The sequence below is a fragment of the Neophocaena asiaeorientalis genome, unplaced genomic scaffold, assembly GCF_003031525.2.
Source record: "Neophocaena asiaeorientalis asiaeorientalis breed wild unplaced genomic scaffold, Neophocaena_asiaeorientalis_V1.1 scaffold556, whole genome shotgun sequence".
Lineage (NCBI taxonomy): Eukaryota > Metazoa > Chordata > Mammalia > Artiodactyla > Phocoenidae > Neophocaena > Neophocaena asiaeorientalis.
Genome location: NW_020171832.1, coordinates 951,690 through 979,437, shown reverse-complemented (window position 1 = coordinate 979,437; position 27,748 = coordinate 951,690). Strand labels below are relative to the sequence as shown.

At 40.8% G+C, this 27,748-nt stretch overlaps 1 protein-coding gene and 1 pseudogene across 1 annotated transcript; one reads left to right on the top strand and one right to left on the bottom strand.

Annotated features, from left to right (window-relative positions):
* LOC112397069 (vomeronasal type-2 receptor 1-like) lies at positions 1 to 26,815 on the top strand. Its single transcript, XM_024741163.1, is given in 10 exon segments — positions 1 to 242; positions 3,807 to 3,867; positions 4,981 to 5,235; positions 7,815 to 8,658; positions 8,661 to 8,680; positions 14,628 to 14,855; positions 23,529 to 23,652; positions 25,734 to 25,774; positions 25,776 to 26,064; positions 26,067 to 26,815. Coding segments are annotated over 10 exon segments (2,853 nt in total).
* On the bottom strand, positions 12,671 to 13,585 carry LOC112397139 (RNA-binding protein with serine-rich domain 1 pseudogene; annotated as a pseudogene).
* Positions 26,816 to 27,748: the final 933 nt, after the last annotated feature.

Genomic DNA, 27,748 nt, shown 5'->3' with positions numbered 1-27,748 from the left:
ATGGCTAGCAGAAAGAAATGCTTGGTTCTAGGACTGCTTACCTTTTTATGGGCTGAATTGGGCATTGAAGGCAAAGAAGAGGAAGAAGAACAGACCTGTCAGCTGCTGGGCTACTTTGATTTGAATGGGTATGTAGGTGCCAGAAACCCTTCACTTGTTATTGGAGGACCGTTTCCTATTCATTCCAGGACCACCACAGCAAATGAGTCTATTTTGGAGCCAGTATCAGCAAAATGTGAAGGGTAAGCCATTCTTTTTTTTTTCTTTTTACATCAGTTGTAGGAGGTGAGGGTAAATGAGTGGTGGGTGTGGGAATCAGAGTCTGGAACTGGAGCCATGATGCCAGCCCTGACTTTGACACTATTTATTTGACTCAGGATAGGTACTTGCTGTTTCTGTGCCTCAATTTCTCTGAGGTAGACATTCTAGGATTGCTTAGAAACAAGAAAGAAAAAAGCCAGGTTTTATATGATATAGAACATTGCTCCTCAGAGGGTGGTCTGTGGACCACCAGCATCAGCATCACCTAAGAGCTTGTTAGAAATGTGGAATCTCAGACTGCATCCCACATCTGCTGAGTCAGAATCTGCATTCTGACAGGACCTCCTGATGATTCATGTACACATTAAGGTTTGAGAAGCATGATGTAGAGTTGTGCAGTGTTGCAGCTTTACTTTGACTTGTCATTAGACTAAAGTCTCCCCAGGTGAAAATAAACAGTGCTGGAATGCTGATTTATTTATGAGCTAGTGTTCATAGCAAGATTCCTCCAGTTGGAAGGCTTCTACCCTACTCCCCTCATCCCCAAAATTGTCATGTCAAGAAGTGGGATCCATGACTGATAATCTGAATTTGCAAGGAATCCATTGTAAGAAAAGCAAACATGGGTTATATTTCTGGGTGTGAAACACACACACACTTTTGATATGAAAAGAATGCCAGAAATTAAAGGAAAATTACTGTCCACACTATTCTTACTACCATAACAAAGCAGCTCTTTCCTTTCATTTCCATATATTCTTTCTCAGCCCTTTATATAAATGCAACTGTAATTTTTTCATAATGTGGCAATAGCATGGACACAGTTTTATATTGGGCATTTTACATCATATCTTAATCACTTCCATGATGCTGCGTGGTAATTATAATTACAAACGCATGCTGTAAAAATTTTGGCAACTTCTTATACAACTAAATCTTTACTGATCATAACTCCTTCCCTTTGGTCATATTTCATGCTACATATTTGAAATAGCACTAAAGGGGTGGACAAACTGTTGGCAAAAGGAAAGGATTGTAGTCAGTCTGTACTTAACTCTTTCCTGGACCTTCTAATTCTTTTCCATTCTCACAGTAAAGCAAAGGGAAGTGGGAAAGAAGCACTTTTGCTCATGGCTACATTATTTAGAGTCAATTCATTATTTATCAGAGAAGTTTTCACTGATTCAATCTTTAATAACATGAAATGAAAACCAGAGTTTGTCACAGTATAGTACACTCATATTTCATCAGTGGAATCACTTAACTTGTTCTTCACCCTTCATTGGAGCTTCTGAAGGTTATCTTCCTAGCAAGGTAAAATAGAAAGGCCAATATACATATTTTTAGTAAAAATCCACCCTCTCATTAAAAAATAGTTTGATATATCCACTGTGATTGACACAGTGGTGAGAAGTAAGTATGTCCCATTTAAAAAATAATTCACTGTATCAGGGATATTTTGGGTTTTTTAAAAAAAATAATTTATTTTGGGCTGCGTTGGGTCTTCGTTGCTCCGCATAGGCTTTCTCTAGTTGCAGCGAGTGGGAGCTACTCTTCGTTGTGGAGCGCGGGCTCTAGGCACGCGGGCTTCAGTAGTTGTGGCAAGTGGGCTCAGTAGTTGTGGCACACGGGCTTAGTTGCTCCACAGCACGTGGAATCTTCCTGGACCAGGGCTCGAACCCATGTCCCCTGCATTAGCAGGCAGATTCTTAACCACTGCGCCACCAGGGAAGTCCCCAGGGATATTTTGATTTCCATCTCTAGTCCTCTGTTCTTATTTAATTTTCAGAGTAGTCTGATAGTTGCTTTATATGTTCAGTCCAGGGATCTTAATTGTAATCAGTGGGAGAGAGCGGGTGGTGTGTGCTTACTCCATCTTGACTTTCACTCAAATCCTGAGGATCCTTGAAAAGGTTACTTTGGCATCTTCTGACTGCCAGTGTTGCTGCTGAGAAGTCTGATGACATTCTGATTCTTCATGTTTTGTATGAAACTTGTTTCACATGATCCAGGGCATCTAAAAAGCCAGTTCCTTGTCCTGAATGTGGATCAGTAATGTAAGGCATCATTGCGGGGATTCTGCTTGTCTCCCGGCTTGTTGACTGAAACCCAAATTGCTCATCTTCACGCCATACAAGCCTAAAACTTTCCCAGCACTTAAATCCATCCTACACATATCTATTGGATATTAGTAACATTCCATATTTACATTTTTAGATATATCTTCTTCAAAATTAGAGCTATATAATGACTTTTCACCAATAACCATCAACAGTTTCTATCTATCTGTACCCAATTCCAATGTTCTCCTAGCCTCCCTCCCAATGGGAGAGCCCTCATGGGAGGCCTGGATAGGTGGTACTCAGGAGCTGGGCGTAATCGGATAACAATTTCATTTTGACGTCATTAACGTTTACCTATAACTGATCTAGATATGCAAGTTGGAGTTTGGAGAAGTCTCATTCTGAAACCCACAATTTTAACGGGATACTAGTTTTGGTTGGCCATCAGCCAAAGTGAACAGAAGAGGAAGACTTTTATTTTGAAAATGTTGTTCGGAGCAGAGAAGACAGTGAAATGGAGGGAAGAAGGGAATATTTTAATTCTTGTTTTGGTTGATCTAAACAAAGTTAGGATTTAGAGAAATTTTCTGCGGAACAAAAGGTATGCATTGTATAATGGTACTGTGAGTATCATAATGGAAATCAACAAATGAAAGAAAAATCATCCCAAATCCCACCCTTTCAGTAATTATCCTGTACCCATTTAAAATTTTTACCTGTTGATAGTTATCCAAGTGTTCACATAACTTATGTGTAATTTTAATTATAGTATAGAAACAACGTTGCAAACAGACTGTTTTACCTAATATTATATGCATGCTGCAGTGTAATTTCTCTAATTATAGTTTTTTAATGATGGAAAATGTTCCTATCAAGTCAATGTACCATAATGAGCATGTAAATTCTTTCCAATTTTTCAATATTATAAATAATTCTAAAATGAACAGTTTGGAACGTACCTAGTTTTTTATTTTGGGAAGAACAGTACCTTCAGATAAATTCTCTGGGGTGTAATTATTGATTCAAAGCAGGTGAACATTTTCTAGCTCTTGAAATGTATTACTCTCTCACCTTAAAAAAGATATTGCTATATTTATTTCAAAAATGTGTATGCCAATTTGTATGGCCATCCGTGTAAATTTAGAGGCCAGTTGTCTTAGGACGATAAAGCCCTTCATGTTCAGACTCCTGATTCTCCAGTCTCCTCTTCCCATGCCATACCTATTCCTACCCTGTTCTCCAAGTGTCCTGATCTTCCCATTCCTAGAATGTTAGGTTCTTTTGTTGTCATGCCTTCACACATACCGTGCCCTGTACTTGCAGCATTCGTCCCCTGTTTTTATGTTACCCTTCAAGACTTAGCTTGGCTGTTAAGTCCCCCAGGACAAGGTTCCCCACCCCTTTAACTGCTGGTCCCTATGTCTACCCCTATCGCTGTGTTTATCGTTTTGTGCATGACTATTTTTCTGTTTCTTTGCCTAGACACTGCAGTGCCTATCTTTTTCACTGTTGCATTTATAATGTCTCGCACCAGTGCAACTCAGTAACTACGTCTTGAATAAAAGGCAAAGCTAAACTAAACTAAAAAACCCAGTTAAAGAGACATGGAGGAAAAATCTAATCTGCCAACAGGGCTATGTGCTATTAGATATTTAATTCAAAAATATTTATTGAGGGCTTACCTGGTGGCGCAGTGGTTGAGAGTCCGCCTGCCGATGCAGGGGACACGGGTTTGTGCCCTGGTCCGGGAAGATCCCACATGCCGCGGAGCGGCTGGGCCCGTGAGCCATGGCCACTGAGCCTGCGTGTCCGGAGCCTGTGCTTCGTAGCGGGAGAGGCCACAACAGTGAGAGCTCGCGTACCGAAAAAAAAAAAAAAAATTATTGAGTAGAAGATAGGTAGTTAGATACTAGAGCTACAGAGGACATTAAGAGAAAACATCCTTGAGGTCCTTGCTTTCAAATAGGTTAAAGTTTGGTTAAAACTGGGAAGAAAGAAAGAGGGTTGGAAATAGAATATTTATTTTTAATGGAAAAGAAATTGAAAAAAAATGTGCTGATGGACTAAAGGGAAGTACTTTTCCTTTTTGTGCCTAGGGAATGGAAAGGAGGAGGCATCTCATTCATGGTTAAATGTAAGAGTGATAGGAAAGAGATGTTTCTTAATTGAAAAATCTCAACACTAACAATCAAATCATGGCAGGAAAAATTATCTATTGGAGTCATAACATATATCGTATATATAAATATTATGTACTGCTTTTATATAGTCCTGTCATAAGTATTTTCATGTATTTACAAAACTTTTATTATTATAATTAACATATAGAAGAAACCAGGAGAAACCTATAGGAAGGTAAGGAAGAGGGAAAGGAGACTCATAGGGTACCGGGGACTTCCAATGAATGGGGAAAAATGTATTGAGGAATTATTGCGTGTTCTGCGTGGTGGAGAGAACTGCGAATATAAGAATATTTTTGTGAAAAGAGATAATCAGCTGTCCAAAAAGATGCTTCCCAGCCCAAACCAATCAATAATGAATATGATTCATACTTGAACCCTTTAAATTGCAGTATCTTTTTAGGAAATATTAACATGCTCACACAAGGCAGGTGCCCCCTGACGTTTTGGCAAAATGCTCTCATCACCAATCCCAGCTAAAAGCTGCTTTCGCCTCCACAGAAAGGAAGAATATTTTGCCCAACATCATTTTGGGCTATCAGATCTTTGATACCTGTTTCACCATCTCCAAATCCATGGAAGCGGCATTGGTATTCCTCACAGGGCAGGAAGAAAACAAGCCCAGTTTTAGAAGCAGCACCGGGGCAGTGCTGGCAGGAATTGTTGGAGCAGGTGGATCATCCTTATCAGTTGCTGCTTCAAGAATTCTAGGGTTGTATTACCTACCTCAGGTATTTCAGAATATTGTCCTGGGTACTAACTTATAAAGAAACACAAGGTATGTGAAAATTGCTGCAAAGAGTACGTTAGGTGCTCAGGTGAGGCTGGGATGAGCTACACAGACAAACAGGATGGTGGTAATGCTGACGCCCCTAATTACTCTGTTCAGTCTGGCCTCAGCAAGTGTGACTAGTGATTTCAGACTGTTCTACATCCCTTAGGATCCTGCCTTAGTTTTGAGCTTGAGATTGTGACCTAGTGATTTGTATGTTGACATCTCAGTAGGCAATACACTCGAAAACACTGGGTGAAGTACAGAGTAGGTGATTGAGAAATACTTGTTGATTGATTGATAGATGGTATAAGGAACTCATTTTGTTTCTGGCCTGTATTAATACTTATTAATCATGACCCTTTTTGTTCATACGCTAACATACTGAAATGAGCTGGGATGCTAATTTACAGATTATTTTAAATTCAGGGACAGTGACACATTTCAACCTAAGAACAGATGACATTAGGAAGAATGGATGAGGACACGGGGAGGGGGAAGGGTAAGCTGGAATGAAGTGAGAGAGTGGCATGGACATATATACACTACCAAACGTAAAATAGATAGCTAGTGGGAAGCAGCCGCATGGCACAGGGAGGTCAGCTCGGTGCTTTGTGACCACCTAGAGGGGTGGGATAGGGAGGGTGGGAGAGAGATGCAAGAGGGAGAGGATATGGGGATATATGTATATGTATAGCTGATTCACTTTGTTATACAGCAGAAACTAACACACCACTGTAAAGCAATTATACTCCAATAAGTATGTTAAAAGAAAAAGAAAAGAAAAGAAAATATAAGTAAAGCTCTATATTTATTTCCAGAGGTGGTTCACAAAAATATCGTCAGGACTTATTAATGTGAAGGATGATTAAGCTTATTTGTGTTACTGAAGTAATGCGAGAAGTTAAAATGATTGTTAAAAAGTGGCATTTACAAAGTGTGTCTTTATAAAGCTGCAAATACAAATGTAGGTGGAACAGGGTAATACTGAGGAACAGAACCAAGAGGAGGGGTCAGGTGACACAGCCGACACCTTCAATGTGGGCTTCATGCAGCTTAGACAAACTGCTGCTGCTGTGAGCTCTGCTTTCCACCAAATACCGACTGTGATCCAGGCACCTGCTAGAAACCTCTAGATAGATCTTCTCATTTAAGTCTTGTAGTAAATCTGCAAAGAGGGTAAAAGAAATCTTACATACAACAGACACTTTCACGTGTGTTGTCTCATTTAATATGCTGAGCAACCTTAAAATGTAGATGTCATAACCCTGATTTCACTCATGGGGAAACTGATTTCAGCAGGTTTTAGTATCCACAATCTTACACTGATTATGTAGCTGGAATTAGAAATCAGGTGTTTCTGCTTCGTAAATGAGATTCTTTCCTACATGTGGCTTCCATGATGTTGGTGCTTGGGAGGTTCCAAAGAAGAATGTAAACTTTAGCCAGTGGAGTAAGGATAGGACAAAGGATAAAGAGAAAAATAGGAATAATCTGTCACTTATGAAAGAATTGGCAATCATGGAGCTATGTAATTATAATATAGGAGGTCTTATTGGAAGTGATGCAGTAATAACATGGGATGGCAATGGGATGGTATAGGAGAGAATGTGACATATCTTCTCAACTGCAGAGTCGCTGAGGCTGAGAGTAAGGTACAGCAGAAATGTATGTAAGATTGTCAGAAATTCACATTACTGGCCATTCTACTTTCATTTTTAAGTTCTCACTGATAGAAAATACGCACAAGGACCACTGGCAAGATGAGAAAAATACCTCTTCGTTTATCTAGCAAGTGCCTATAAAATGATGACCTCTAGTAACTCTGTTGGAGAATAAGACTTAAACCTGAGGTGGAAGTGGAGTTTCCTACCGTCTTTCTCAGTCTAAGTCTTAGGACTTAAATGCCCAGAAGGCCCGGCAGAGAGAAACAAGGAAAGACAAGAGGAGAAAAAGAGAGAAAGCAGTGGTGATGGAGAGAGAGAGAGAGAGAGAGAGAGAGAGATGAGGGAGGGAGGGAGAGAGAGAGAGAAAGAAAAGAAAAGAAAAGAAAAGAAAAAAGAAAAGAAAAGAAAAAGAGGAACTGGGCCTGACAAATAGATTGTGAGTCTGCTTACTCCATCATCTGTATGGATGACGAGTTAGATCAGAGAAAGAGCCTGGATGGCTTGAATCACACACCTAGTCTCAAGAAAACATAGATGAAAGAACTGGTCACCTCCCTTTCCGAGTATGTGACCCTGAGCATGAAAAGTGGTGCATTGAATGTCATCACCTTAATAATTAGCTCCTCCAGCTACCTTGGGGTGGGGTGAGGTGGGAAAAGGGTGGATAGGGAGGCCCAAAGTGCTCCCCCTAACAGTCCCCACCACCCACGGAGCAGGGAGAGGAGTAGAAGTCCTTTTGTCTCTGGAAGGGTGTGAGAATAAAGGGAGAACTGTTAAGTTCCCTCCTTCTCCAATACAGATACTCAAAGGTTGTGTAATTTGAGGTTTGGCTATTGCTTTCTAATAACTGCATGAATATTTTCAGTTGCAGGTGGGTTATGCCTCTACCTCCTCACTTCTTAGTGACAAATTTCCATCTTATCTTCACACAGTAGCCAGTGATAAGATCCAGTCGGAGGCCATGGTACAACTTATCCAACATTTTGGTTGGGTCTGGATAGGCACCATAGCAGCTGATGATGATTATGGAAAATACGGAGTAAAGATTTTTAAGGAAAAAATGGAGAGTGTCACCCTCTGAGGTGCATTCTCCGAGACCATTCCCAAAGTCCATTCTAATGAGAAAATGCAAAAAGCTATCGATGCTATAACGAACTCCAATGCCAGAGTCATTGTGCTCTATGCATCTGATATTGACCTAAGTCCTTTCATGCTGGAAATGGTTTACCATAACATAACTGACAGAACATAGATAGCGAGTGAAGCCTGGATCGCCTTCGCTCTCATTGCAAAGCCTGAATATTTCTCGTATTTTGGTGGAAGTATTGGATTTTCAATACCAAGAGCTGATATACTGGGATTAAAAGAACTTCTTTATGATGTAAATCCTGGCAAGGATCCAAATGATGTACTGACCATTGAATTTTGGCAAACTGCTTTTAACTGTACTTGGCCCAATAGTAGTGTTCCATACAACACTGACCATGGAGTGAATATGACTGGTAAAGAGGACAGATTACACGCCATGTCTGATAAATTCTATACTGGAAAGGAGAAGTTGGAAGATCTTAAAAATACCTATCTGGATGTGTCTCAGCTAAAAATTACACACAATGTCAACCAAGTTGTGTATTCTATGGCATATGCCCTGGATCGTCTAAGTAGATGTGAGGAAGGACACTGGCCATATATTCCAGGAAACACCTGTGCATATATACTGATTTTGAGCCTTGGCAGGTAAGTTGTGGTTTGTTTTACTTCATGATATAGTTTGACATAAAAAGCATTCATACAATTAAAACCATTGATCTGCTTTTGTACTTCATAGACATGATTTTATCACGTGCCCCCTAAAAGAATGGCTTGCTTATGTTACCTAAATGGGCATTTTAGAGTTTCCATTTGTTAACAGAGTTATTATTAGGTTTGCTGTGAATGATAGAAACCGCCCCCCCATACAGTGCTTTAAACAAGATAGGTTTTTTTCCTTCACATAAATGAAGTTTGGAGGTTAGCATTCTGGGACTGAAAGAGTGGCTTAAGGATTGAGGTTCCTTCTACCTTGTCATTTCATCACTCTGAATCTGTGCGTTCACCTCATAATTCCATATGGCTACTTGGGCTTCAACCATCATGTCCACACTCTAACCAGCAGGAAGGAGAAAGGACAAAGATGCGTATATGGCTCCATTTAAGGACATTTCCTGGAAATTACGTACAATTCTCTTTACATCCCATTAGCCGGTATCTAGTTATATGGTCACATGTAGCTGCAAGGGAAACTGGAAGATGTAGTCTTTGTGCAGTGTCAGAGGGGCCATGCTAGGGTGTGAAGGCCAGGAGGTGAAGATTGTTAGGACCACCTTGGAGATTGGCTCTCACATCTCCTGTCTCAGGTCTGACTTCCCAGCAATTCATGTTGGGACACAGAAACCCTAATGGTCTCACCAAGATGCACACCTAATCAGAGGGCTCCTCTGCTTACATCCTTCAGTACCTCCCCTCTCCTATAAAGGATAAAGCGTGAGCATCCCTGGTCTGACACTGTCAGCCCTCTACGATCTATGCCATCAGCATCTCTGACTCCATTGCTCTTTCCATGACCCTCACCACTTTATTTTCCAGCAACACCAAATTGCTTGTCCCAACAGGGTCCACAGTGGCTGGAACCACTGCATCTTCACTTTTATTTTTATTTTCAAATTGATCCCACGATGCACTTAGTTTTGTATCTCTTTAGCCTCCACCAATCTGTGGCAGTTCTTCATTCTTTCCTTTTTTTTTTTTTAATGAACGTGATACTTTTCATAAGTACTGGACAGCTATTTATGTTTTTCAATTTATGTTTGTCTAATCTTTTTCCTCATGATTACATTTAGGTTATGCATTTATGGCTATAATACTGTAAAGGTGATATGTATCCTTTTCTATGTCTCATCAGGAGGTACATGATGTCACTATGTCTCATTAATGGTGACATTAACTTTGATTACTTAGTGACAGTGATGTCACCATGTTTTTCCATTATAAAGTTACTATGTTTCCCTTTGTAATTAATAATTACATTGTGAGGCAATATTTTGAAGCTCTGAAAATATTGTTTTACGTAATGCTTTGATCCACAAAGTTTAGCATCCTTTGATGATGATTATTGCCTGAAACAACTATTACTGTGTTATTTTTAAAATGGTGATTTTTTTTCTATTTCCCTCATTCCTTCTACATTTATTAAATGGAATTATACTTTTCCCTCACTAATTTATTTGCATCACATGGACTCATGGATATACTGTTCTATGAGTATAATAATTCGTAGCTATCATTACGCATTTTGTTGCTCAAAATTCTCCAGGTTGGACAATTTGTATTGTATTGTGTTGTATTTCTCTGCCCCAGTCTTGAAGTAACCATTTCCCCAGAGTCCTATTTCCATTTACTGGAGAATGGAATTTAGAAAGCAAGATCTGAGTACTAAGTTGTTCATCGGTACTAGGGAAACTGTAGTAAATTCAAAATGAGAAATTAAGTTATGCTACAGGTGAGTTCTTTCATTTTAAAAGAAATCCTCTGAGTACTTTTTTAACAAAAAGGATCTTTTTATATGGTAAACAACAATCTCTAATTTGTTATTTGAAGATTTCAATATTGCAATTTAAATTTGCTCAAAAAGCAACAAATATGTGTTAGGATTGCAGAGAAAAGAGTTTTTAGAGAGGGTCAAGGGACCACATAGTGTTAGGGTGAATGGTGGTGGTGTAGTCCAAGGGAGAATTCATGCTCTTTGACACACTCCCGGAATGATGTAAGTAAAAACTGAAAAGTAAGACCTCACAGTAGAGAGAGTTAATAGGCACATTTAAGGATGCTTCATAAATGCATCAAAAAGTAAAAAATTGTGATTTATTTAAAACCAAAATGATAATACACTCCATAATCATTTTTCTCAGCTTATCTCATTAGCAGACTTGGTCAGAACATATATATATATATGTAAAACCGTTTTACTCCTGTGGTTTATTTGGACATTTCTAAATTCTTTTTCATGCCTCGTGGTAGGGAACTGTCCTACCATCCAATGGTGATAAACAGATGGAATTATGGAAAGGCTGTAAGGTTGCAGCCTTTGAAAATTTCCTTGCTTGAGTCTTCTGAAGACTGAGAAAGAAAAATATGCCTCTCCCCAGTGGACTTGGCAGTAAAAGTCACCCTGTTGTGAACTCTGATGTAGATTTCATGTTGACTGAGAATAGCATACAGTAAAAGAGGGAGAGATAAAAGGGCAAGCGACCTGGAGTAGCCCTACTGGTAGATGGTGATTATTATAATACTTACCTTTGTATACTGACTTACTAAAAGCTTCTAGCTATATTACCTTAATCTCTACGACAGAGGTAGGGCAGGGATGATTTCCCTTCTTTTACAGACTGGGAAACTAATGCTTAGTTAGGATATATGACTTGCCTAAGGTTATGTCATTTGACAGAGCCAAAATATGACTCCAAATCATCATACACCATAATTCAGGCTCTTTCTGCTATGTTGTTTCTCTGGTTTGTGGAGGGTTAGGGATTGGACTGGGCCCTCTGGTTGGGAGACATAAGTCTAGCATGTGGTGCTGACAAAGACCAAGGGCACAGGATATATCTCAGTGCAGACTGGTTACCTTCATACTAAAGAACGTATGCTCTTACCCCAGCTAAGGTTGACTAGGTAAAGCAAGAGTACTAGAGGTATTATTTTGTTAGGGGGTTCCTATTTATGTCTATGAAGTTATTCTGTAGGTGTACAATCAGCTCCATCCACTCTTGTACTCTTAGCAATGGCCTCTTTGGCACACCCTTGTCTCACATATTATTCCCGTGGCTTAGAATCTCTTTGATTCCAGTATTTGTCAGGCAACTTGCTACCATTTTTTTTCTTTTTCTGAGCTGCACTCTAATCCTAGGTTTATCAACACAATTCTTTTCTCTACACAACAAAGTACAAACACAATATTATCTAAAATGCCGCAAAGTTACAAAACTCAAAACAGAAAATGTATAGTACTGACTGTACAATAAAAGCCAAAAAAGCAATGTACACATTGCCAAGGTAATTTGCAGGACCAGCATGAATACCAATACAACGTGGGGGTGGGGTGCTTCTGTGGTGACCCGACAGAGCTGGCTCTCCACTTACGAGTTTCAGAGAGAAAGGGAGATGTGTGTGTGCACGCACATGAGTACGTGTGAAAAGAACCATTTGGGGTATTAGGCCCTAGAGGTCAGAAGAGGACTCAAGCGGAGGAGCAGGGTCAGGCTAACTGGAACGGCAGCTGCGTAAAATCACACCCTTTCCTGTGGGACCCTGCAGGCCAACAGGATAGAGCACGAACAGGCCACCAGATCGGCCCCAGGTCACCTGTGGAACGGGAAAACATGCTCCCAGGCTGGGGCTGTACCACCTCCTGGAGCCCCCTGCTCATCCCTGCTGGCTTTGTCACTAAACTGACTCTCAGGAACTGTGGAAGCTTTCTAGCCAGAAAACTGGAGGGCATCTTTATAAGCACGACCCCAAACCAACAACACTCCTGCAGCCGGAACTCTGCCGCCAGGGGAAATGTAGCAGATACTGCCTTCACCTTCGAAGCTTGCCTCTGAGTGAGGGATTTCTTTCCTACCGATCCTCCTTCGTCCAGAAAAGTGACAAAAGTGAGTTGGATGGGAGTCCAAGTCACAGGGCAGAGCTTCAGTGGCCCTGCGTATCGGGAGGAGTTGAAGCTGGAGCGGCTCCTGCGGCTGCGGCGGCGGGGGGACTGCGCCAAGGGGAACGCGACCTTCTCCTCATCCGTGGGGGTGACCTGCGCCACATGGGAGGCGGTGGCGGCATTCTCCTGGGAGGGCTGAATCGCCGGGGGGCGGGGGAGGTGGCCGAGGCCAGGGGTCCAGCAGAGCGGTGGCAGTGATCTCCTGGCCATCGATGTGTCCTCCGTCCATGTGCTTCAGCGCCTTCTCGGGCTCATCTGGATTCTCAAACTACACATATACGTAGCCTTTAGACAGATGCGGGTGCATCCTTTCCACAGGCACGTCAATCATTTTAATTTTCCCATAGGTGGAGAATATCTCCATGATGTGATCCTTGGTCACATTCCTGGTGAGCCTTCCAATGTGCACTGTGGTGGGTTTAGGCGAAGGGCTCCGCCTTTTCCTTTCCTTTTCATCTCTTTTGGGTGGTTTGGATTTGGAGCGGGAACGCCGCCTGTTGTCCTGCCTGCCCCGACAAGGACTGGGAGAGCCAGGCGAGCTGCCGGAGCTGGAGCTGCGGGATGTGCTGGAACTTCCTGAGCGGCTCGATGCTGAAGATGAGCTGGAGCCGCGGCTGGAGCCCATGCTGGTGCTCGAGCCCGAGCTGCAGTTCGAGCTGGACCGAGACCTGGTGCTGCTGCTACCACTGGAAGCGCTGCGCCTCTTTCGAGTTTTATCCCTGTCACGATCCTTCTCGCTTGACTCCTTGGTGGCCCCCATATCTTTAGAGCGATTCTTGGACTTCTCATCAGAGCCGTCTTTGCGCTTGGTAGGAGAAGGAGCCCCAGTGCTGGACTTTTGTATTATTTTCTTTGACTCCTAGCAAGCTCTTCTTTTTCACTCCTGATAAATCCATTTTCCCCTTCCGAGGTGTTCAAAGCAGCAATGGCGGCCTCACTTATCTGAACTCTCCCTTCTAACTTGAGTCTGAGAAACGATCCTTAATGGATAGCAATTTACGCCAAAGTGCAGCATCTTCCAGCCGCCGTGACCTCCTCCCCGTCTCAGCCTCTGAGGCCGGCGCCGCTCTGGCGTCAGGATTAGGGAGCGGGAAGGCCTAAGTTTTTTTAAAACCCAGCTCAGATGGCTACTTCCTGGGGAAACCTCCTTCAGTTTTCCTAAGGCAGTTAGTTAGCCACTCCCTCATCTATGCCCTCTCAACACTCTTTCCACATCAGCAACACAGAGTACATTGAATTTACCATTAGTACCTGTTTATTTGTCTAGCCCTTCTACTGGACTGTGAACTTTGGAAGGGTGGGGAATGGGTCTTGATCTTCCCGTCTCTAGCACCTGACATGCAGGGAAGGGAATGATGGTAGTAGGGTAGACTGGTACCTATTAGTGAAGAAATCTAAGAGGGAATATCTTCTCTTCCCTAGGTTTGTAGGTATTAGGAAATATTAGGCATCACTTTACCTTGGTATAGATCAGTACTGTCTAATAGAAATTTAAAAGCCACACAGGTAATTAAAACTTTTATAGTAGCCAAATTAAAAAATAAAAAGGAACAGATGAAGTTAAATTTAATATATTTTATTTAACCCCAAATAATACTTTAACACTTGGTCATAATCAGGATAACTTAATATAAAAATAATTACATGAAATTATTAAGGAGAGAGTTTACATTTTTTTGAACTAACTTTTGCAACCCAGTGTGTATTTTACCCTTATAGCCCATCGCAATTTGGCCAGCCACTTTTCAAATTTCAATTGTCATATGTGGCTAGGAGCTGTTGTATTAGACAGCAAAGGTATAGAGGAATAGGGAAAAATTCAGTCCCATGAATTAGATAGGAGTTTTGAGATTATTTTCTTTATAAACCCTGTTTTCTAGGCAATCAAATTTTTAAAAATTGTTTTTTTCCCTGTTGTTTTTCCCCCTTTTTTTCTAGTTAATGTGTTATTTGAAGACACTTAAGTTTACAACCCATAATGGAATGAGAATAGAAGTTGATGATAATGGAGATGTGGCTGGATACTATGATATTCTAAATTGGCAATTAGATGATAATGGAGAGATAGCCTTTGTGAAGGTTGGAGAATATATATTCACAGACTCTAAATTTGAACTCGTGATGATTAAGAATGTGACAATATTTTGGAACAACGAATCATCAGAGGTTAGTTACTCTGACATCTTATTTTGTTTATATATAGAGAGAATTGCATTTCTATACTCTTTTAGGTGCTATGGAATATCAGAAACCTAGAGCTGGCTATTCCAAGTTAATTTTCCCGAATAAAATACATATCTTTTCTATATATAGGTTCAGATCTTTTGTTTTTGGAACTTTTTTTGATTATAGTTTTAAATATTAGTTCTATGATTTTGTTTTCCTTCTTCAAGTACTCCAAAATGTTTGACTTCCTTTGTCTCTTCCTTTTATTCACTTTCTTTCTGATAATTTTTGCTTTATTCTTTATCTCATCCTTATTCTCTTTATTGTTTTCCTGCCTTTATTCAATGCCCCTTATTAACTTTTTACTCAAGTATATATATTTTGAACACCTTGTGACTTTTATCTTAATTTTTGAAATAGTTTCTTTCCTGAGATAAATGAACTTTTTTCATTTCTTCCAGTCTTATATCCATTGATGTTTTAAATTTTAAAATATCTGGTTCGAGATATTTTTGACATCTACAAGTGCTTTTCTGAGAATACTTAATTGAAGTGCTAGGATATCTATTTAAAGTGTTACAGTATTCTTCTGCTTAATGGTTGTGTGTGTACGTTTTAGAGGGGAATTTTAATTTACTGGAATATTTTTTTTAAAATTTTATTGAAGTATTGTTGATTTACAATGTTGTGTTAATTTCTGCTGTATAGCAAAGTGATTCAGTTATATACATATATACTTTTCTTTTCCATTATGGTTTATCACAGGATATTGAATATAGTTCTGTGTGCTACACAGTAGGACCTTGTTGTTTATCCATCCTATATACAATAGTTAGCATCTGCTAATCCCAAACTCCCAATCCTTCCCTCCCCCACCCCCCTCCCTCTTGGCAACCACAAGTCTGAACTCTGTATCTGTGAGTCTGTTTCTGTTTCATAGATATGTTCATTTGTATCGTATTTCAGATTCAACATACAAGTGATATCATATGGTATTTGTCTTTCTCTTTCTGCAATGAACACTGGGGTGAAAGTATCTTTTTGAATTATGGTTTTCTCTGGATATATGCCCAGGAGTGGGATTGCAGGATCATGTGGTAGCTCTATTTTAAGCTTTCTAAAAAAAAATTTATTGGAGTATAGTTGCTTTACAATGTTGTGTTAATTTCAGGTGTACAGCAGAGTAAATCAGTTATACATATACATATATCCACTCTTTTAGATTCCTTTCCCATATAGGCCATTACAGAGTATTGAGTAGAGTTACCTGTGCTATACAGTAGGTCCTTATTACTTATCTATTGTATATATAGTAGTATGTATATGTCAATCCCAACCTCCCAATTAAGCCCTCCCCCCCATTACCCCCTGGTAACCATAAGTTTGTTTTCTACATCTGTAATTCTATCTCTGTTTTGTAGATAAGTTAATTTGTAGCCTTTTTTAGATTCCCCATATAAGTGATATCATATGATATTTGCCTTTCTCTGTTTGACTTATTTTGCTCAGTATGACAATCTCTAGGTCCAACCATGTTGCTGCAAATGCATTATTATTATTATTTTTTAAGGCTGAGTAGTATTCCATTGTATATATGTACCATATCTTTTTTTTTTAACATCTTTATTGGAGTATAATTGCTTTAAAATGTTGTGTTAGTTTCTCCTTAACAACAAAATGAATCAGTTATATATATACATATGTTCCCATATCTCTTCCCTCTTGCGTCTCCCTCTACTGAGAGCCTTTCATGCACACGGCTCAGAATAAAAGGGAGAAGAAGTAGAAAGAATGAATTAGTAGAAAAAGAAAGAAAGAAAGGAAGGAAGGAAGAAAGAAGGGAGGGAGGAAGGAAGGAGGGAAGAAGGTAAGGAAAGAAAAAAGAAAGAAGATAAAATAAAATGAAATAAAGATAAAATATAATAGTTATTAAAATAAAAAAATAAGAGAAAAAACAAAACAAACAAAAAATGGACGGATAGAACCCTAGGACAAATGGTGGAAGCAAAGCTATACCGACAAAATCTCACACAGAAGCATCCACATACAAACTCACAAAAAGAGGAAAAGGGGAAGAAATCATAAATCTTGTTCTCAAAGTCCACCTCCTCAATTTGGGATGATTCGTTGTCTATTCATATATTCCACAGATGCAGGGTACATCAAGTTGATTTTAGAGCTTTTATCTGCTGCTTCTGAGGCTGCTGGGAGAGATTTCCCTTTCTCTTCTTTGTTCTCACAGCTCCCAGGGGCTCAGCTTTGGATTTGGCTCCTCCTCTGCGTGTAGGTGGCCGGAGGGCGTCTGTTCTTCGCTCAGACAGGATGGGGTTAACGGAGCAGGTGATTCGGGGCCTCCGGCTCACTCAGGCGGGGGGGAGGGAGGGGCACGAAGTGCGGGTTGAGCCTGCGGCGGCAGAGGCCGGCTTGACGTTGCACCAGCCTGAGGTGCACTGTGTGTTCTCCCGGGGGAGTTGTCCCTGGATCCTGGGACCCTGGCAGTGGCGGGCTGCACAGGCTCCCCGGAAGGGGGGTGTGGGCAGTGACCTGTGCTCGCACACAGGCTTCTTGGTGACGGCGGCAGCAGCCTTAGCTTCTCATGCCCGTCTCTGGGGTCCGCGCTTTTTGCCGCAGCTCGCGCCCGTCTCTGGAGCTCCTTAAAGTAGCGTTCTTAATCCCCTCTCCTCTCGCACCAGGAAACAAAGAGGGAAGAAAAAGTCTCTTGCCTCTTCGGCAGGTCCAGACTTTTCCCCGGACTCCCTCCCGGCTAGCCGTGGCGCACTAACCCCGTGCAGGCTGTGTTCTCGCCGCCAACCCCAGTCCTCTCCCTGCGCTCCAACCGAAGCCCGAGCCTCAACTCCCAGCCCCGCCTGCCCCGGCGGTGAGCAGACAAGCCTCTCGGACTGGTGAGTGCCGGTCGCCACCGATCTTCTGTGCGGGAATCTCTCCGCTTTGCTCTCCGCACCCCTGTTGCTGCGCTCTCCCCCACGGCTGCGAAGCTTTCCCCCTCCGCCACCCAGAGACTCCGCCCACGAAGGGGCTTCCTAGTGTGTGGAAACCTCTCCTCCTTCACAGCTCCCTCCCGCTGGTGCAGGTACCGTCCGTATCCTTTTGTCTCTGTTTATTCTTTTTTCTTTTGCCCTACCCAGGTACTTGGGGAGTTTCTTGCCTTTTGGGAGGTCTGAGGTCTTCTGCCAGCGTTCAGTAGGTGTTCTGTAGGAGTTGTTCCACGTGTAAATGTATTTCTGGTGTATCTGTGGGGAGGAAGGTGATCTCGGTGTCTTACTCTTCCGCCATCTTCCCCACATCTTTTATCTATTCATCTGTTAATGGACTTTTAGGTTGCTTCCTTCCATTTGCTGACTATTGCAAATAGAGCTGCAATGAACATTGGGGTGCATGTGTCTTTTTGAATTATGGTTTTCTCTGGGAATATGCCCAGGAGTGGGATTGCTGGGTCATATGGTAGTTCTATTTTTAGTTTTTTAAGGAACCTCCATACTGTTCTCCATAGTGGCTGTATCAATTTACATTCCCACCAACAGTGTAGGAGGGTTCCCTTTTCTCCACATCCTCTTCTGCTGGAATGTTTTGATTTTCATTTTTTGTTTTCTTCCTATAGTAAACTTATATGGAGGCACAATTCTATCTTTAGTTGTTTCTGTGGACAGGGATGTGGGTTTTAGGTGGATCACAAGTCTCTATTTCAAGACTGCCTTCTTCTGTTAGTAGAGTGCAGAGCAATTTATTTAAGAGATGACTTTTGTGTGAAAGGGGAAGGCTTAACTTGTCTTTTGATTTTATGGTTCACTCTTGTTTCTATAGAGCTCTGAATTTTCCTTTCTTAGTTTTTACCCTTTCTATCACTTCTCCCTCTGTATACTTTCTGGTCTCACTGCAGGGGTGAAACCATCACTTTGAGTCCCACCTTCAAGACCTTGCCCTATAGCCTGACATTTTCTTTCTAAGGATGTTTTGTCTACTCTCCAATAACCTTAGCTTGTCTGCTCCCCCTTACTCTTTTCTGCACAGTTTCCCCAGAGTTCCATCATTTCCCATACACCTAGGGATGAGGAGGGAGCTATAGAGGTGGCCTTGGTGGAATTTAATGGCTATTTCTCTAGTTATAATTACTTTGAAATTTATAATATTTTCAGGCTCTTTATGATGCTGAAGTTGTGGTCATGTGTGGTTTTATTTACTCTTTTTTTCTTTTAAATCTGTATGGTGTTTTTCAGAGACTGTGGAAAGATTCACAGTTTAGTAGTTACCATTACCCTGGGACAACCCAGAAGTCCTTCCCTTCCCTCTCTGACCATAGTTCTGGAGGAACTTTATTTCTTCCTCCTTATTTTTTTCTTATTTATTCCCAGGGCCAAAGAATGCGAAGTAGGATTTACAAGTTCATAATATAATTTGATGTATTTTATCTACAAGTCAATAAGTTTTAATATATCATTCAAAAAATCCTTTTTCGAGAAATTATAGGAGAAAAGGGTGAGTTTCATAAATTTCAAAATGCTTTAAAAAAATTGTTTTCAAAATCGTTCTGGAAAGCAGTGGATATGAGATTTGAAGATTTGGTTGTAAAATACTTACTCCAGATAAAAAGCTGTTATTTTTGTTATTACTGTTATTAATACTGAATTATTATTCATTATTATTACAATTTTAATTCCTCCACTTCCTACAGCAACAGGTGGGCTTTGCTCTGCAGAACTGCAGGTCTGAACATTTTAGAAGAGAAGCTAGAGACAGGGTGCCCTGGTTACACAATGTAAAGATAACACCTAGAGAAGCACTGGGGAAACCTCATCACTTACCAGACTGCTGAACTTTTTACCCTTAATGAAATAATAGTTCTAGGAGAGAAGAACTGTAGGGCTTTTGATATTCCAGTTTAGTGTTTATCTGTAGTGTTACAGTAAACCGATAGGGTGGTAGAAGAACATTGGCAATTTAATCTTCCATGTGAATCTTCTGGAGGAAGCAGCAGGAGTGAGAAAGAGCTATAAGTGGGTGTCAGGACAGCCAGCAGTTTTCCTTTGCTTCTTCAAGACATTTTTGTGGGGAGGATGTCTTTCTTCATCTGTTTCTTATTCATGTATCTTCCCTCTTCTTGTGTGGCCCTTTTGACCTGGGATCTGAGATCCCCAAATAGTCTTCTGAATCATACTGGGAAAGGACATAAGAATACAAGAAAATTAAGATTTCCAAGCTCCTATGCTGTGCCAGATAGCAGGGGGGTCTTTTTATCTCTTTTTTTAGTCCTTGGTTTTCCATGGGTATCAATAAACATATACAGACTCATGTATACTCATAGATACATACACACATACATACATGCATACACGCTAGTTCCTCCCTTTCTTAACCCAACCTTAAGCAGCTCTTGAATACATTTTGGCAGGATAAAAATCAAAACTTCGTGTTTGCCACTGTAGGGGCCATAGTTCTTCTGCATTTTATTTCTTTGGCTTAGAGCTGCTCTGTCCAATACAGTTGTCCCTAGCCACATGTAGCTTTTAAAATTAAAATTAACTAAAATTAACTAAAATTAAAAATTTGCTTCCTTAGTCACATTAGCTACATTCCAAGTACTCAACCGCCGCGTGTGGCTAGGGGCTACCATAGTGGACAGTACAGATATATAACACTTCCATCATTGCAGAAAGACAGAGCTGCCCTAGGCCTAGCATATAAACCACCTTCTGTGGCCCAGAGCCCTCTCCCTGAATGGGGCCTGAGACTCTTCCCTTTTGTATTCCTGGTGCTAGCCATAGAGCAGGTGCTCAGTATAATGTTCTGCACGAAACAAGAGAAGATGCTATTGCTTGTATAAGCAAGGTTCATAGAATGCTCACTCTACTAAAAATTGATAGAAAAGTAGTAAAATGTACTAGTAGATTTCTATTTTAATAATGTTTCATTAGAGCATAGTAATTTTATTTTTCTCATCTTTATTAAAATTAGGGTTATTTTTGTTTTTTTAAAAAAATTTTATTTTATTTTTTCCCCCCGGCCATGCTGTGCGGCTTGTGGGATTTTAGTTCCCTGACCAGGGATTGAACCCGTGCCATCCTCAGTGAACGTTCGGAGTCCTAACTACTGGACCGCTAGGGTATTCCCAAGGTTATATTTGTATAATGAAATTGGTTCAAATGTAATTCAGTACAAATTCACTAAGCATGTGCTATGAGTCGACCTCTGTGTTAAGCACTGCAAAAAGACCACTGCCCTTGCAGCACTTAAAATCTAATCATTAATTAATTGAACAGATATTTATTGAACACAATATTATATGTGCTAGACACTCTTCTAGGAACTGGGGATGTGTTAATGTACAAAACAGAACAAATCCCTGCCTAATGGGACTAACATTTCAGTGGGAAGAGACAGGCAATATACAAGATAAATAAATAAGTTATATAGTATTTTAATGGATGATAATGTTAGGGAGAGAAAAATAGCAGGGATTGAGATAGAGGGTGCTGGCAGGAGTGTTGTAATCTCACATAGTGTGGTCAGGGAAGGCCTCACTGAGGTGACATTTGAACGAAAACTGAAAAGACAGTGAATCCATGCATTATCTAGGGGGAGAGCATTCCAAGCAGAGGAAACAGCAACTTTTAAACCCTGAGGTAGGGGCACTTTTGGCATTTTAGAAGAACAGGAAAGAGTTCAGTGTGGCTGGAAAGAGTGAGAGAGAGAGGGTAGTGGGAGAGGAGGTAAGAGGGGTGAGAGAGGGTCAGATCACATAGAGCCTTGTGGGCTGTTGAAGGACTTTGGCTTTTACTCTGAGTGAAATGGGGAGCCACGGAAGAGTTTTGACAGAGGAGAGTCATGATCCAACTTAGAGTTTACAGAATTATTCTATCTGCCATGTTGCAAATAGACTGAAGGGGACAAGAGTAAAATCCACTGGATTTGCTGATGGACTGGCCTTGGAAGTGTCCTGCACCAACGATTAGTAGATGGTATAAGGCATGATTTAACTCATGATAATAAACTGAATCTGGAGGTTGGTAAGCAGATGGGCCTGAGTGAAGGTATGTGTAGGCAAGTAATAGAAGATATGGTTGGAGATGATGGGTGAGACTGGTGGTGTCAGTGACAGAAATAGGGAATTCGAGAGGGGGAATAGGGTAAATGGGGGTAGTTTTGGACATGTTGAATATGAGGTGATGGTGAAATCTCAGAGTAGGGACATGTTGGGAGTTTAGGATATGGAATTAGAGGTCAGGTGGGAAAAGTTGGTGCTACAGTCAAGTTTTGGATGTTCTTAGGTAGAGGTGCTGGTTGAAGACAAGAGAATGAATGAGCTGCTTTATATTGAGAGATAAAAGCAGAGGATCAAGGAGTAGAGCCAAAAAAACAGCAAACAAACAAACAACACCCACAGTGATGAGGTAGGTAGAGGAAGTAGAACCAACAGAAGAAATAAAAGGACCCAGTGGAAGCCAAGGGAGCCTGCATCTCAAGGAGGAGTTGATCAAGAGTGCCAGATGTCCAAGAGAGAGAAAGGAGAACGGTACTAGAGGAAGAGCTGTCAGACTTGGCAAGAAACATTTTAGTGAGGTGAGTGGGCTGGAAGCTAGATCATGAGGGTTGAGAAGGGAAGGGATACTGAGAAACAGAACAAAAAGACATCAGCTTACTGTGATGATTTTCAAAGAAAGTTATATGGAGAGCCCTTTTCAGAACACTGGGTCAGGAGAGAGGAAATATAGTCATTCTGTGGTGATACACACACACACACGCACGCACGCATGTGTGCGCACACAACCCTTTTAAGAAGCCTGTCTATTGTGTTTAGCAATACATACTTAAGTAATCTTACATACCATAACTGAGCTCATAGATTTCTGATATTTTCCATTATTATCTAATTCAGATTTATCTTGGGAAACTCAACATAGGAAAATTCTGATTTCCAAAATGAATCTTTTCACTTTCCAAAATGAATCTCTGCTTAATGGAGAAATACAGCTTCTCTCCTTTTTAAATAGGAAGCTCCTCGTTTACATTTAGATATAAACCGATTTACAAACATTGCATTCATGGTGGGTTTCAATGTGCACAACCATGTAGAATGTAAAGGGAGACCTATGTTTACCACTGGGTTTTCTAAGCTCTTTTTGTGAGAAAATATTCCAGTGCTGTGCCTTGTCCACTTTTCCTTTTTGCCATACAATTTTCCACATGGAATAGACCTTTCATTGTTATTTTCTACTGATTCTGTATGACACATCTTCAGACTGTGTTGGGATGACTTTGCTGAGAAGAAGTCTTTCTCAGGCACTCAAGATGATTCTTGGGATCCCCCCTCAACGAGAAACAGACTTGACAAATTATCCTCTCCTCAGAGCCCCATGGACATGGAGCCTGGTCTGAGTCTTCAAGGTTAGAAAGAGTTAGGTTTGGGATTAGCTTTGATAATTTCTAGAATCAACCACAGGACTTTTCTAGAATCCCATTTCTAGAGTCAACTATAGGACTTTTAGCAAAATTCCTCTAGGCTTTCCATGTTATTATTCTCTTTGTTATTCTTGCCCAGCTATCCTGGGTTTCCCAAGATATTGCAAAACTTCCACAGAAATCCAGGTGGAAACTTTCTTAGCCTGGCAAGGTAGAGACAAAGGGCTTTGTTACATGCATTGTATTTATCTTTGCTAGCTTCCCCATTCAGTGTGTACTGACCTGTGTCAGCCTGGGACCCGGAAGGGAATTCGTCATGGGGAACCAATATGTTGCTCTGACTGCATCCTGTGTGTTGATGGGCATGCATCACGGGAACCAGGTAGAGATGGTCATTTTTTCACTGGTATTAAAATGGAAGGATATTAAACATGTTTGGGCAGAGAGGGCCTTGGGAGCCTTCTTTATAAATAGATGTGAACAACTTATGACAAAAATTATAATCCATCAAACTATTGGATGTTCTGTGCAGTGCAAAAAATTATAACATTACGTTTTTTTAATATAAATTTATTTGTTTTTATTTATTTATTTATTTTTGGGTCTTCACTGCTATGCGTGGTCTTTCTCTAGTTGCAGCAAGCGGGGCTACTCTTCATTGTGGTGCGCGGGCTTCTCATTGTGGTGGCTTCTCTTGTTGCAGAGTATGGGCTCTAGGTGTGCAGTCTTCAGTAGTTGTGGCATGTGGGCTCAGTAGTTGTGCCTCGCGGGCTCTAGAGCGCAGGCTCAGTAGTTGTGGCGCACAGGATTAGTTGCTCCATGGCATGTGGGATCTTCCTGGACCAGGGCAGTTTTAGTTCCAAAGCTGCTACATTTGGGAAAAAGACCAACATCCATGAATTTAAGAGGGGAAAAATTTTTTTAAATGATATGTGAAATATGAATACATGGGTTCGCAAAAAAAAAAGTGTTTAGAATTATTTCAATTTCTGAAATAGATTAAATATTAGTTATGGAAAAATGTGAATGAGTAGTAAATAAGTGAATTACAGTTCTATGTTTTACAGAATTATCTCTAATTTAGAAATATAAGATTTAGAAGTACATCCCTAAAGGCAAAGACCGTAATTACTCAAAGTCTGTAGGACAAGTGAATTCTTTTTTTTTTTTTTTTTTTTTTTTTTGCGGTACGCGGGCCTCTCACTGTTGTGGCCTCTCCCATTGCGAAGCACAGGCTCCGGACGCGCAGGCTCAGCGGCCATGGCTCATGGGCCCAGCCGCATCCGCGGCATGTGGGATCCTCCCGGACCAGGACACGAACCCGTGTCCCCTGCATCGGCAGGCGGACTCCCAACCACTGCGCCACCAGGGAAGCCCGACAAGTGAATTCTATATCTACTGCTCTATGAATTTTTCACTACAACCTGTTGAATTGCTGTTCTTGACCAGAATTTTAGTTGGGCTTGGTATGCTTAGCCCTATGGAGCATGTTGCAGCAGGTTTATTTTTATCTCTACCTTCTGTTCAAGATAACAAATTGTATGTCTCTTGCCAAAAGGCCCTCTAGAGCAATTTAGTTAAAAGAGGATTTTAAAAATGTAAAGCTTTCCACAAATGGAAAACAAGCACAAGGTAATCTGAACAACTCTTTGGACCCCATGTGGCCCAGTCTCTGCACAGAAACAACAAGAGGAGTCCAATCCAGCAGTCGGACGTGATTGAAAGGGAATTCCAGTCTTTACCTGCATCTCTCATAGAACAGTGAAGAGATCCATTTCATAATCTACCACAAATTCATCTCAGATTTTTTCTTATGTTGCAATATTCTCCTTTAGAGCCTCTGCCCAGCTAAATGCCCCCAAAGTTTTTTCAACCTTAGTCAATGTGGTTGTTGTTTTTGTTTCCTTTCTTCTAATTCTCAACCTTTCTGTACCTCTTCTCTCAAATCTGCATCTGGAGGGTGAGGAGAGGAAAGCTGAGTCGGCAAAGACAAAATTCTCTTCAGTAGGTGGAGGAGAAGCTGAATGAAAGATTGAAAACCCTCGTATTTTAATCAACCGTATCCCTGTCACAGTACTCTTAATTGTTTCACCTTAGTAGCTTTAATGTTCTCATATATTTGTGGATTGTTCTTGGGCTTATGAGGGTACACACCTCCCTTCTCAATTAGATAATTGGAAGAAAAAGAAAAGGCATCTTACTGAAAAAGGCCCATGCAGGAAGAGCTGAAACCAAGACGGGAGACTGAATTTCCAAAATTGAAATCAATTCTCAATCTGTAATGTTAGCTGCACACTCTAAAGACCATTTTATCACTGCTTTTTTTTTTTTTTAGATATTATATATTCTCTATAGAAAATTTCAGTGAGTCTTGCATTAGGCTTTTGGCTCCTCTGGGCTATTCGCAGCTGAAGGGGACAAGTGGATTTCTTTGCAGTCAGTCCTCTGTTCTTTGTTCATTAAGTCAAAGGGAGTGTGAACAATGTGGTGAAGACTATTGGTCCTAATGCACAAAAGAGCTAGTGTGTGCTGAAAGAGGTGGAATTCCTTGCTTATGATGAGGTCCTGGGATTCACTCTTGTCATTCTCTTCATCTTCGGGGCATTTGTGGTTTCGGCAGTCACAGTTGTGTATGTGATATACAGACACACTCCACTCGTGACTGCCAATGACCGGGAGCCGAGCTTTCTCATTCAGATTTCTCTTGTCATCACGTTGCTGTCTTCCATATTCTTCATTGGCAAGCCATACATCTGGTCCTGTATGGCCCGTCAGGTCACTCTGGCACTGGGCTTTTACTTTGCCTGTCTTGCATTCTTGGAAAGACTATTTCACTGTTTTTAGCCTACAGAATTTCCAAATCCAAAACCCAACTTATATCCATTCACTCTCTTTATTGGAAAATCATTGTGCTAATCTCTGTTCTAGTCGAAATTGGCATATGTACAGCCTACTTAGTATTAGAACCCCTAAGGGTGTACAGGAACATGGAATCTCAAAATATAAAGATTATTCTAGAATGTTATGAAGGTTCTATAGAATTTTTGTGCTCTATATTTGGGATGGATGTCTTCTTGGCCTTGCTGTGCTTTCTTACAACCTTTGCGGCTCGCCAGTTGCTGGATAATTACTATGAAGGAAAATGCGTCACCTTTGGGATGCTGGTCTTTTTTATTGTCTGCATCTCTTTTGTCCCTGCTTACTTGAGCACCAAAGGCAAGTTTAAAGTGGCCATGGAAATATTTGCAATCTTGGCATCCAGCTATGGTTTATTGGGTTGTATATTTGCCGCCAAGTGCCTCATTATTTTCCTGAGGCCAAAGAGGAACACGGATGAAATTGTTGGTGGAAGAGTTCCCACTGTAGATAAGAACATCCAACTGACTTCAGCCTCTGTGAGCAGTGAGCTCAACAATACCAAGGTGTCAACTGTTCAGATGAGTAGAGTCATGGGTTGCACGTGTCCCTCAGAGCTGCAATGGTGGTATGGTTCAACATTCCCTTTCAGGTGGTTCCCACAGCAGCTGCCTGATGTTCTGGGGTAATTCTGAGGATTTGGGTTCTGGTAGTTTAGTCGAAGCATGGCATATGAAGTCTCATACCATTTATCAAGAATTCGAATAACTGTTACTATTTTTTTTAACATCTTTATTGGAGTATAATTGCTTTACAATGGTGTGCTAGTTTCTGCTGTATAACAAAGTGAATCAGCTATACATATACATATATCCTCATATCTCCTACCTCTTGCGTCTCCCTCCCACCATCCCTATCCCACGCCTCTAGGTGGTCACAAAGTACCGAGCTGATTTCCCTGTGCTATGCAGCTGCTTCCCACTAGCTATCTGTTTTACATTTGGTAGTGTATATATGTCCATGCCACTCTCTTACTTTGTCCCAGCTTACCCTTCCCCCTCCCCACGTCCTCAAGTCCATTCTCTACGTCTGTGTCTTTAGTATTGAAATTGTAAACCACTTTATTAAAACCTTTCATAATACTTTGGTATAAGGAGTGCATGGCAGTGAATATAATAGGCACAAGTAACCTAACATGGTGGATACAAATATTTGGGTCTTGAATATGCTTTTTCCCCCTATATCATGGGTGTCTGATCTAGAAATTTACATTAGACAAAGTCACCTTGTGGGGACCGAAACAGACATCTTGTTCTACATCCTGTTAATACCTCTACAGAATAGACAGCTTTGCACTGACTGAGGTAAGAATTACATACAGCTCATAAACTTTCCCTTGGAGCAGAGCATTTGGTAAGAGAATTTTTGTTTCAAAGGACTCTGCATCATACAGAGAATATTGAAGGAATTGAGATGTGAACAAAACTCAGTTCTTTCTTGAATTCATAATGAAAATCGACAAGTTTCTCCCAGAGGGAAGGCAAGGCCTACCTGCTCCAGATTTTCCTGGAGAGTAAGTAGTAAAGTATTTGAGTTTCAAAGCAGTCTTCTTAAAAAATAAA